At 34.2% G+C, this 12,195-nt stretch overlaps 1 protein-coding gene across 1 annotated transcript in view; it reads left to right on the top strand.

The window, feature by feature from the left end:
* LOC107566891 (cytoplasmic dynein 2 heavy chain 1-like) overlaps positions 1-772 on the top strand; it is a gene marked incomplete at its 5' end in the record, with an annotated part of 69,802 nt that extends 69,030 nt beyond the window's left edge. Inside the window, 2 exons of the mRNA XM_016252453.1 lie at positions 233-349; positions 437-772. Of these exons, the coding sequence (XP_016107939.1) occupies positions 233-349; positions 437-595 (276 nt within the window). The remainder of the gene's footprint in view (positions 1-232; positions 350-436) is intronic.
* Positions 773-12,195: the final 11,423 nt, after the last annotated feature.

The following is a 12,195-nucleotide window of genomic DNA, read 5'->3' as shown; positions in this document are numbered from 1 at the left end:
GGGGGGGGGGGGGGGGGGGGGGGGGGGGGGAATGAAATGCTTTGTTTTGATGTGGTCTTTCTGTCTTTCTGTTAGGTTGATGAGCTGCTCTATGGACAGTCTGAAGTTTGTCACGTCCTGGAGGGGTCAGATTGCTGAAGCTAAACTACAAGTGAAGGTACAGAAGCTCATGTTTAACAGGATTGAACTGAACTCTGCCGGTCCGTGTTAACTGAACTCTCTCTGTCTGTAGGTTGGCGGCTTGCAGTTGGAAGGTTGTGCTTTTGATGGAAATCATCTGGCTGAGAGCCATCATGACTCTCCCAGTGTGTCTGCCGTCCCTGCGTGTTACATGGCCTGGATCCCGCAGGTAACACACACACACACACACTTTCTCCTCTGATGTTTTCAGTGAAGGCTGTGCGTTATAGAGTGTGTGTGTGTGTGTGTGTTTCAGAGTGCCGTGGGAAGTTATTCTCCGGACGAGTGCATCTCCCTGCCTGTGTACAGCAGCGCCGAGCGTCAGCGTGTGGTGACAAGCGTGCAGCTGCCGTGTGCTGGAGATCATGACACATGGATCCAGAGCGGAGCGGCGCTCTTCCTCAAACAGCAGTAACACACACACACACACTGTGGCATTTACACAATCCATTTATAATGTGAGCACTTTATATGCTCGCCCTGCTTGTCTTTGGCTGCATATCGTGGTGTTTTTGTCATGATCGCTGCACTAAAGCTGCTGTGAGACGATAGTTTTAATCAGTCTTGTTGCAGGTATTTATATTATTAAATAAAAGAGTTTTTCATCAAGATCCATCCCTCTCTCTCCATTTAATTTCAGTGCAATTTTAGTACTTGACATTGCAGCATTTTGTAGTACGACAAAAACTGTACGTGCATATATCGATGCAACTGCAACTCGGCTGTGTACAGTGAGAAATCCATGCAAAATTGAACAAATTAAACAAATAATTAAAAACCAAATAAAATCAGTAATGAAAGAGACAGAAAAAAAATAGTAGAAAATACAGATATTTAATACAAATACAAATAAAAAGGGAAAAAATACAATAGATTCATGAATTTAACGAACAGGAAATCATTTCAAAGATGATGTGTGTTTCTTATTTAATATTCTTTATCTTATTAGTGTTATATTAACTAAAATTAAAACCATAAAAATTAAATAAATATTAACTAAAATAAAATATTGTAAATGTTTTCATGTAGTTGCGAAGGCAACTTTTCACATTTTCATTTAATTTAATTTGATGCACTAAAATAACTAAAACTGAAATGAAAATGAATAAAAACTATAGACATTAAAAATTAAATAAAAATGGCAAAAACAACAAAATTACTAAAACTTTAACTAAAATTAAAATGAAAACGGAAAAAATACAAATTCAAAATATGAATGAAAACGGAAAAATATCTCAGTGATGTTAAAATAACACTGTCTCTTATTCAAACATTGTTAAGACACTTAGGTTGGGCTGTGCAACAACTCGGAACACTTTGGCAACTATTTAACAGCCTAACCTAAGTGTCTTTCCTTATGGTTTTGCTCATTTTGTGAACGAGTCAAAAAGAAGATTGTGGATTTTTGTCACATTGGAAATGAAAGTCAAGATATGTCATGCTGGCTGTTTGCTGCACATTTTGACAAATGTAGTTAATCATCTGGGTTTTGTACTGTGCTCAGTATCCATACTACAGTAAGAGTACAGAGAGAGAAGTACAGTACGCCTGTATGCTGATCTGAACGGACTGTCTCTGCTGAGACTGAAGGGGTTTGTTTGTGTCTGAATTATTTACATTAGTGATGAATATTTTGTTAAGTTTCATTCTGCCAGCCGCGTCCTGTTTAAGAATCTCACTGCTGTCTCACCTTCAGCACAAACACAGCGTTAGGATGGAGAAGTGTGTGTGTGTGTGTGCGCGCGCGCATCACCAAACATTCTGTCCTCATTGGCTGCATCAGACTCTCACTGTTACCATGGAAACCATTTAGCGATACAAGAAAAATGGCTGAAACCTTTATTTCTATAGTAGTTCTGTTTTATATAGAATTTATATTGTAATATTTTATGTATGATTTTTATTTTATGTTATTTATATTTGTAATATTTTTTGTTGTAATACATTTTTATTTTTTCTTGTATAAAATAGTGTCTTTAAAATATATTCATATTTTATTTATAATTTTAATATTTGATATATTGTTTATATTTTTTATATTTATACATTAGTTTTAATTTTTATATAGAATTTATATTTTATCATTTATATAATTTTATACATTATTTTTATATGGAATTTATGTTTGAATATGTTTTATATTTATTATTATTATTTATATTTGTAATTTTTAATCGGAATACCATCTACATCATCTTTAATCTTGTACTCTTAACAAGCAGTACTGTGGTATTACTACAGTATAGTGATGGTAATTTTATGGTACACATGGTAAACATATTTCTATATCTATATTTATATTAGTGTCCATTTGCTCCGGCTGTAACATACTGCTGTCTGAAAGCTTTATTTTAGCGTACTGTTTGACATACTGGTTCGTAAAAGCAGTCGTGAGTGTGCAGTACATTAGTATTCATCTTTCAGTGCATCTGAACGACCTTTGACCCACACTCATGTTAAAGAGGTCAGCTGCCCTCTGGACTCATCTGTACAGCAGCAGGTATGACGCGTGACCTGTGACCTCTGTGATGCGTGTGAGATCAGGATGCAGATGATGGGCGTGGCATTTCTCCTCTGATCCTCCTTTTCCTTTACAGAGGAACAGAAACATCCTCATTCACTCCTGAGGAATTTCTCCATGCTATTAGATTGTGATACAGCGAGTGTATAAGATGGTAATACTATGGTATTTAGAAATACACTGTGCTACCACTAGGGTACTTTGTGTGTGTGTGTGTGTGTGTGTGTGTGTATATATATAATTTTACTTGCATTTTTAGTATTGTATATTTTATATATGAATATGCTGCTCATACTGTACAGTGCCATGGTTTTTACCATCACTGTACTACGGTACTGCTGTAGTGTTGCTTTATATGAGATCCTTGTCTGCGCGTGTGTGTGTGTGTCTGTGTGTGTGTGTCTAGTCGCTGTGACATCAGACCGCACTCACACACACACACACACACACACACTCATTTAGACTGACATTATCCTGTTTCCGTGTCTCTTTTCTTGAGGGTGAGTCGTGAGATCTGATTAGTTGCCCTTTTGGTGGAGGCTTTTCACAAACACACACTCAGAGTTTTGGAGCTTCTTGACTTTTCAGATGGAGAGGCTTTTTATCCGCACATCAAAGGTCAGTATGTGTGTGTGTGTGTGTGTGTGTGTGTGTATATATATAATTATTTTTAGATTTTTAGTATTGTATATTTTATATATGAATATGCTGCTCATACTGTACAGTGCCATGGTTTTTACCATCACTGTACTACGGTACTGCTGTAGTGTTGCTTTATATGAGATCCTTGTCTGCGCGTGTGTGTGTGTGTGTCTGTGTGTGTGTGTCTAGTCGCTGTGACATCAGACCGCACTCACACACACACACACACACACTCTCATTTAGACTGACATTATCCTGTTTCCGTGTCTCTTTTCTTGAGGGTGAGTCGTGAGATCTGATTAGTTGCCCTTTTGGTGGAGGCTTTTCACAAACACACACTCAGAGTTTTGGAGCTTCTTGACTTTTCAGATGGAGAGGCTTTTTATCCGCACATCAAAGGTCAGTATGTGTGTGTGTGTGTGTGTGTGAGAGAGAGAGAGAGAGAGAGAGAATACTGGATTTTGGTGTTTGTGGAATTTCAAATCCAAGCTGCAACATAAATCTAAATGCTGACCTTTAATCCCACACACACACAAAAACACACACACTCACACACACAGCATCCACCTGTAACTGGACAGCAGTACTTCAGAGGTACTAAAACATAAATTATAATACACTATTACCATGGTAAATGTAGGGAAAAACATGGCTGATCAATAGTAAATGTAAAAAAAAACATGGTAGTAGTTACATGAAATATAAATTCAAAAGAAAAAAAAACAAGGTAGATCCATAGTAAAAGAAACGGTACATGACAACATGATAATTAACATGAAATGTAAATGTAAAGAAAACATTATGGTTCCATAAAAATGTAAAAACAAACAAAAAAACATGGTACTTCCATGATATATACAAAAAATTTGGTATTTCCATGGTAAATGTAAAAGAAAATAATAAAATCAAATAAAAATGTTAGTTCCATGATAAATATACTAAAACGTGGTATTTCCATGTTTAATGTAAAAAAAACAACAAAAAAATGGTTCTTCCATGACACGTAAAAGAAAAAAACAGTACTTCCATGGTAAATGTAAATATATAATAAATAAAAAAAACATTGTAGTTCTTTGGCAAATATAAAAAACAATATTTCCATGGTAAATCTAAAAAAAACAAACATGGTAGTTCAATGGTTAATGTAAAAAAATGGTTAAAAAAGAAACATGGTAATTTTCAGTGCTTTTATATAAGTGATAATTGTTGTATAAGTTTGTGATTGTCTAATTGGACTGGAATTGAACCGGAGTGTGTGTGCGTGTGTGTGTGTGTGTGTGTGTGTGTGTGAGTGTGAGTGTGACGTGTGTGTGTGTGTGTGTCCTGTTCTCACACACACAATCAAACTGCAAAACAGGAAACAGAGCAGAGGAATGCCGTGTGTTAGGAAACCACAGACCTGCGGGCCGAGTGTGTGTGTGTGTGTGTGTGTGTGTGTGTGAGGTGATTTTGATTGATTTTCTTCATTAATTTCCCTCTTCCTGTCATAGTTCATTTCTCTCATGGTTGTCTGTCAGCAGACGCCCTCAGCGCCTCTGATTTAAATGCACCACAGAGACGTGTGTTTAGAGCCAGAAATCATCGTTTCCTCACCTTAACATCATTCTAAACCCACAAAAGAAGATGTTGAGCTGAATGTTCACGCTGCTCTCTTTCCTACTGGACGGGAAGCTCAACATCTCCTTTCATGTTCCTCAGAGGAGCTCCTAGAGGTTTAGAACCACATGACGGTGAGAAGATGATCAGATCCGTCATTTGAGAGTGAATTATTCCACGCTTGTTTAGCTGCAGGATCTTTATGTAATGTTCACAGATGGAAAGAAAATGAGAAATGAGATGTCACATGAAGAAATCGAGAGAGAAAGACACAAACAGATGGAAAGGCGAGTTCGATTAACTGTGTGTGTCTCTGCTCGTGTAATCGCACGACTGTTTTAAAGATGGAAAGTCTCACTGTCAGAGGATGCCATCGTGTCTTTAGTATGTGACCGTCGTGAGCAGTATGCAGATTTACAAAGATAAGTGTTCTTTATTTGCGTTGATGGTTCCCTGCAGAACCTTTAACGTCCATGGAAACTTTCTATTGCACAAAAGGTTCTTTATAGTGGAAAAACGGTTCTTCAGATTATTCAGATGTTCTTTACACTAAACATGGTAAATGTAAAAAAACACGGTACTTCCATGAAGTGTAAAAAAAAAAGAAGGTATTTCTATGATAAATGTAAGTGTAAAAAAAAAGAAGATAGTTCCATGGCAAATATAAAAAAATGGTATTTCCATAATTAATGAAAAAACATGGTATTTCTATAGTAAATGCAAAAAACATAATTCCATGGTAAATGTAAAAAAAAAAAAACGGTACTTTTATGTAAGTGATAGTTAGGCCAGTCTCAATAATCAATATATCGACTTATCATGCAATATATGTACATGACATCAATAATTTTTGGTGACGCAATATATCGCCCATTATATTTACTTAAAAGTTAATGTCACCGTGTTTTGTACATTCCACGTGCGCCTGTGTCTTTTGCAGCTTCTCGTACATAACGTGGTGTAGTCATGAGGTGCCAGTTCACATTTAAAAAAAGCTTCAAACCAAGTTTCATCTGCAGATATGGGCTTGTTTAGGGATCTGTGTCTTTGTGCATACGGACGTCTGACTGCTGAGTAGTGCTTGTGTTTCTCAGCAATAGTGTGCATTCTTAATTTACAGAGAAAAGAAGGTCCGGGAAAAATCTCCAAACAAGTTCTTTGTGCATTTATCTTTTTTTGTACTTGTTACTTTGCACTTTTTGTTTATTTAAAAAAAAAAATGTTTTTACTATTTATTCAAGTTATTTAAGGTATCTAATATTTTGATTATTTTAATTTCCATGATCTAAATATTCTTAAAAATTTAAAGTCTGTTGTCATTTGGAAGTGTGTAGGCCTTCTTGCATTATTATGCTGTTACATTATGATTATATATTCAGTGGCATAAAATGATCTTTAAAATGACAATAATATCGCTTATCGCAATTATTTCTGGTGCAATATATCGCACAACAAAAACTTGTCATCGTGACAGGCAATCAGATGTTCTTTATAATGAAGGCACGCATTTTTTATGTTTTATTTATTTTTTAAATATTTTCTATATTTACTATATGTATGCATATACAGTGTATATATATATATAGTATATATAACTAAAACAAGGGAACAAATTTAGTTGTAGGAACTAATTCTTTGTGGCCACAATATATTTTTTCCCTGCGTGTCATGTGCGGGAATCTGTGTATATGTGATAAAGACATGATGAAATATATAAAATAATATAAAATATAAAAAAGGATATATATAAACAATAATATATAAATCATTAATTTATAATGGTTTATATATTAATTATATTTCTTAAATTTTTCCATTGTAATACCATGTTTTTTTTTCATGTACTGTGGTAATATTTACAAGAAGTGCAAAAACACTTGTTGTTGATTGGATGTTGAGATGTGGGTGTGGCAAATCAGTGTATGCAGATGTAGGGGCGGGGTTTCAGCAGTTGGCGTCATGTTTGGAGAAGGCTTGCATACTTGCTTCACAAGACAGATGTCTAATATTTTCACTGGAAGATCCAATTATGACATTCTGATTAAACATTGTGAGGTCAATATTTGATATATTATTTACATTTTTAATATATTTATATTTTTACTTGTTTATATAGCATTTATATTATAATATCTTATCTATAATTTATATGTTATAGATTACTTTTTTTTTTTTGGTAAATACTTAAGATTTTTGTAATGTGATTCAGTGATTGTATCAGATGGTAATACTATGGTAATATTCAATGGTAGCACCGGGGTACTTTTTGTACTTTGTGACAAGTTAATGGCAACTGTTAAAATAATAAAATGTACAATGGTAATATAATTAGAAAATAGGGTGATTTTTTTTTTCATGCTGACCTTAATAGTTTAGTTGTCACATGACCTCATTATGTTGTAGTTTTGATCTCGGAAAAAAAGATTATTTTACATTTTTAATACATCAATTTGAAATGTTAATGTCTGAACTATTGGCAGTCCGATCAAATAATGAGTCAAGATGATGTAAAAAATAAATATATAAATTAATTAATAATGCAGCTTATTATTCCAGGTTCGCAGTACAGTTTTATACATTGCATATCTTGCATCCTGGAAATGTGTCACAGTACAGAAGTAAAACGCTGTTTCATGATGACTGTAATGAGTTCTTCAGCAGAAATGTGTCGGATTGTCAGGTGTGTGTGTGTGTGTGTGTGTGTCTCGCGGGGCCTGATGTGAGTGTGTCATCACCCCTCTCGCCATTTTATCGCGCCATCGCTGCTTATTTTCACCGTTGATGCAACGCTGATGAAATCTAACGCACGGTTTCTCTCGCTCGCACACACAGTGATGTAAACGGCTGAAAAGCTCTCAGTTTCACAGGGAATTTTGGCTGAAATGCTGAACTGTAGAGTCTCAAATGAAAGTTTAATGTGTGTGTGAGTGGCAGCGTGCAGCCGTGATGTGACAGTCTCCTCCCCCGCTGCTTCCCTGCAGAGGTCAGAGGTCACATCCACCCACACCTGACCTCATTTTCTCCATCTGTCTGCAGCGAGCAAAGAAACGCCGCACGCCTTGAACCGCTCACTCGTTCATGTGAAAATATTAGTGATTTCTCTCATCCTCTCGTGTGGCAAACTGTAATGATAAAAAAGCTGTGGAAATACTTATTCGGTGCTTTTATACTCATTAGCACATGCACAACTTTGTTCTAATGAATTCCTTAAAGTTCAGTACATCAGCATATCAGATGCTGTTTATTACCAGTGAAAATAATTTACTCTTATATCAGTTTGTAAAAACCTGTTTACAGTAATGAAAAATTATAATGGAAGTCTATGGGGAAAGTGTAGAGGAGATTGCTTTAGTATCATGCAGCTTATTATAGTTTTTTATTAATATTATGAATTTTTATATTTTCTGCTTTAATTTATTTTTTTTAGGTAATGTTTTTGCAATTTTTAACATATGTCTATATATTTTTTTCTTAATTTCATTTCAGTTTTAGTCTAAATAATTTGAAATGTTGCTTTGACAACTGGCTGAAATCATTTAAAATATATATTTTCATGCAAATATTGTATTAGTTTATACAATAGTAATGGTATTAGTTTACTATAATAACCCTGTGAATGGTTTAAAAACAGAAGTAAAGCTTGTATTTTTGTGAAAGCGCCTCCATCGACCCCAGAGGGTTAATTCTTCCACACTAAATTATTATTTATGATGTAAAATGTCTAAAACTGATTGTGCATCATTTTTGCAAGTTGGAGAGTCATAATCACGACGTCAGGTGCAGGGTCATTATCATTTACTAAAACTAAAAACTTAAAAGCATTACTTAAAATAGCTAATAAACATTAACTGAAATAAAACATAAAAACCTTCAACTTATTTTTTATTTCACTTTCATTTAAAGTTGAAGTACTACCATAAAACTAAATAAAAACGGAAAACTTAAAAATTATATAGACACTAAAAAATGACAAACAACAAAATGATTCAAACTGGTGCAAGATGGCGATGTAGTTTTTTCTTTTTCTTTTTTTTTAAAGCTACAAAATGATGAATACAGACTGTGCATCAGGTGTTTCCGCTGGATTTTTATTCAATTTATATGAAGTGTAGTAAACTGAATCGTTATATACTTTACAATACTTACAGTACATGCAACTTAGTTTATTGGAAATGAAAAAAAAAAAATGTATTTCAACAAATTTACTGTCAATGCTTCCACCATGATTTCTCACTAGCTGTGTTTCCATCACCCTGTTTTTATGTGCATTTTGAAGTATCCCATCAGAAACAAGTGATGGAAATGGCAAATAAAATTTTTTTTTAAAAAAAGATAATTAAATCCATTCGCAAAAAAGTGTTTACGCTCGCTTGAGGTGGTTTTTGGCTTGTATGAAAAAGAGTTCATGCGTATAATGGGAGATGGAAACACATTTGTCGAATAAATTCAAATGTAGTGAACATTAAACCCACGCGACTAATCGGCCGTTTCCGGTGATAGTGTCTTTCCATTTTTTTATTTATTTAATTTTGGTTATTAGTGTCACTACTCGATCTGTACCGGAAACACGATTTGTACTGCGCATGTGTGAAAATTCGTCTACTTCTTGTCTGAAGTATGTCGGAAACATTTACGGCAGTTTTGGGTATGTATGTATGTTTGTCTGTATGTATGTGTGTATGTATGCAGGGCTGACCCTATGCAGATTTTCAAAAGGGGCCCCCACTACCTACCATTTCAGCCCCCCCCCATCCCCCAATGTATGCATCCTACAATAACACCTTGTAAAGTTTTACCACCTTTCAAGATATAAATATGAAGATATATTTACTTAAAGGGTTAGTTCACCCAAAAATCTTTTGGACTGATGCATGCAACTCCCGCTGAGTGCCATGAAACAGCTTGAAAGATCAAAGACAATTTTTAATATAACTCCGATTGGATTCGTCTGAAAGAAGAAAGTCATATACACCTAGGATGCCTTGAGGGTGAGTAATTTATGGGCTAATTTTCATTAATGCTTTAATACAGCAAAAACACCTGCCAATGGGTTATGAAAATTACAACAGAGAATAATATATTATTAATAATAAAAATAGAGAATAATCTCTTTTCCTGGCTGGCATGTTTAATCCAGATGAATATTCAAAAATGTCTTAAGTGTAAACACATGTTTAACCAGTATATTTTAAAAATCCAAACAATTTAGATAATAAAGTATCTAGAATTATTCAGGTATACTGAAGTGCACACGATAACACAGTGTTACATTGACAGAGCGTCCTTAAAGCTCTCGCGGATGCGAATCAAACTGCCATTTCGACAACATCTTGTAGAAATTCAATTTCAATTTATTTCCTATTTCCTCTTCTCTGCACCAGATTGATAGTGTGGCCGCTTCATTTTCAAACATTAACGCACATGACTGACACAAGCAAACTTTATCAAAATTAATATTACCAGGCATTACTGTCTGAATCCCTGGCAGGGGGCGATATGGGCAAAAATTCATATCTCTGTATTTTTTGGCCAATTTGCGATACATTGCTACAGGCAATAATTTTGACCCCTTTTTGAGTATAAATGAATGTACAAATTTGCAGTAATTCATTTACAATAGAACATTAAAGCCGTGTGAGGCACTTTTTTAGTATGGATGGATGCGCTTTATTGGACTTCTTTTGAACTGTTGAACAGAAACACCCACCCCCTGCCATTATAAAGCTTGGAAGATCCAGGACCATTTTTAATATAACTCCGATTGGATTCGTTTGAAAGAAGAAAGTCATATACACCTAGGATGCCTTGAGGGTGAGTAATTTATGGGCTAATTTTCATTAATGCTTTAATACAGCAAAAACACCTGCCAATGGGTTATGAAAATTACAGAGAATAATATATTATTAATAATAAAAATAGAGAATAATCTCTTTTCCTGGCTGGCATGTTTAATCCAGATGAATATTCAAAAATGTTTTAAGTGTAAACACATGTTTAACCAGTATATTTTAAAAATCCAAACAATTTAGATAATAAAGTATCTAGAATTATTCAGGTATACTGAAGTGCACACGATAACACAGTGTTACATTGACAGAGCGTCCTTAAAGCTCTCGCGGATGCGAATCAAACCGCCATTTCGACAACATCTTGTAGAAATTCAATTTCAATTTATTTCCTATTTCCTCTTCTCTGCACCAGATTGATAGTGTGGCCGCTTCATTTTCAAACATTAACGCACATGACTGACACAAGCAAACTTTATCAAAATTAATATTACCAGGCATTACTGTCTGAATCCCTGGCAGGGGGCGATATGGGCAAAAATTCATATCTCTGTATTTTTTGGCCAATTTGCGATACATACGGTATATATATATATCGGTATTTTCGTTTTTGTATTTGTATTTTAAAAAATCTGTATTTAATATATATGTATTTCACTTTCGTCCTAATGTTGTCCAACAAAACAATACATATTAAAGGCTATGAAAACAAATACAGTGAATGTAACCATGTAAGCCTTTATATTATGTGCAAAAAAGGGTTAAAATCACATTTCATTCAAACATTGTAACATTGCAATCTAAAAACAAAAATAAGACTTTTAAAGCGGAAGTTAAACTGAAACATCAACAGAACACTTTCATATACATTTGTGATCCTGGAGCACAAAACCAGTCATAAGGGTCAATTTTTCAAAATTGAGATTTATACATTATCTGAAAGCTGAATAAATAAGCTTTCCATTGATGTATGGTTTGACAATATTTGGCCGATATGCAACTATTTGAAAATTTACAATCTGAGGGTGCAAAAAAATCAAAATGTTGAGACAATCGCATTTAAAGTTGTCCAAATGAAGTTCTTAGCAATGTATATTACTAATCAAAAATTATGTTTTAACATATTTATGGTAGAAAATGGGGGTGGGGGGTGGGGGGGTGATCTGACAAGAACATGTCCAGGCCATATTGAAAAAAATAATAATAGAATATTTTGATGGAAGAAATTAGTCCTTTTTTAGGTCCATTTAGAATAAAACAAAGCTATTAGAATAAAAAAATACTGTAATGAAAAAAATATATTTATATAATAAAATGGTCATATTTATTCACTGCCATTATGCCTATTAAAATAATAATGGAATTACTTTTCTGAGTATAAATAGAGAAATGAGAATCAAAAAAGAGCCACCACTGAGAATGAAAAACTCAAAAATTCAGTAATGTTTCTGCCTCAGTTGAGTAAAAAAA

This window comes from Sinocyclocheilus grahami, unplaced genomic scaffold (genome assembly GCF_001515645.1).
Source record: "Sinocyclocheilus grahami isolate Dianchi unplaced genomic scaffold, SAMN03320097.WGS_v1.1 scaffold1110.1, whole genome shotgun sequence".
NCBI lineage: Eukaryota > Metazoa > Chordata > Actinopteri > Cypriniformes > Cyprinidae > Sinocyclocheilus > Sinocyclocheilus grahami.
The sequence above is the reverse complement of the archived record's forward strand: the minus strand, read 5'-3'. Positions and strand labels throughout refer to the sequence as shown.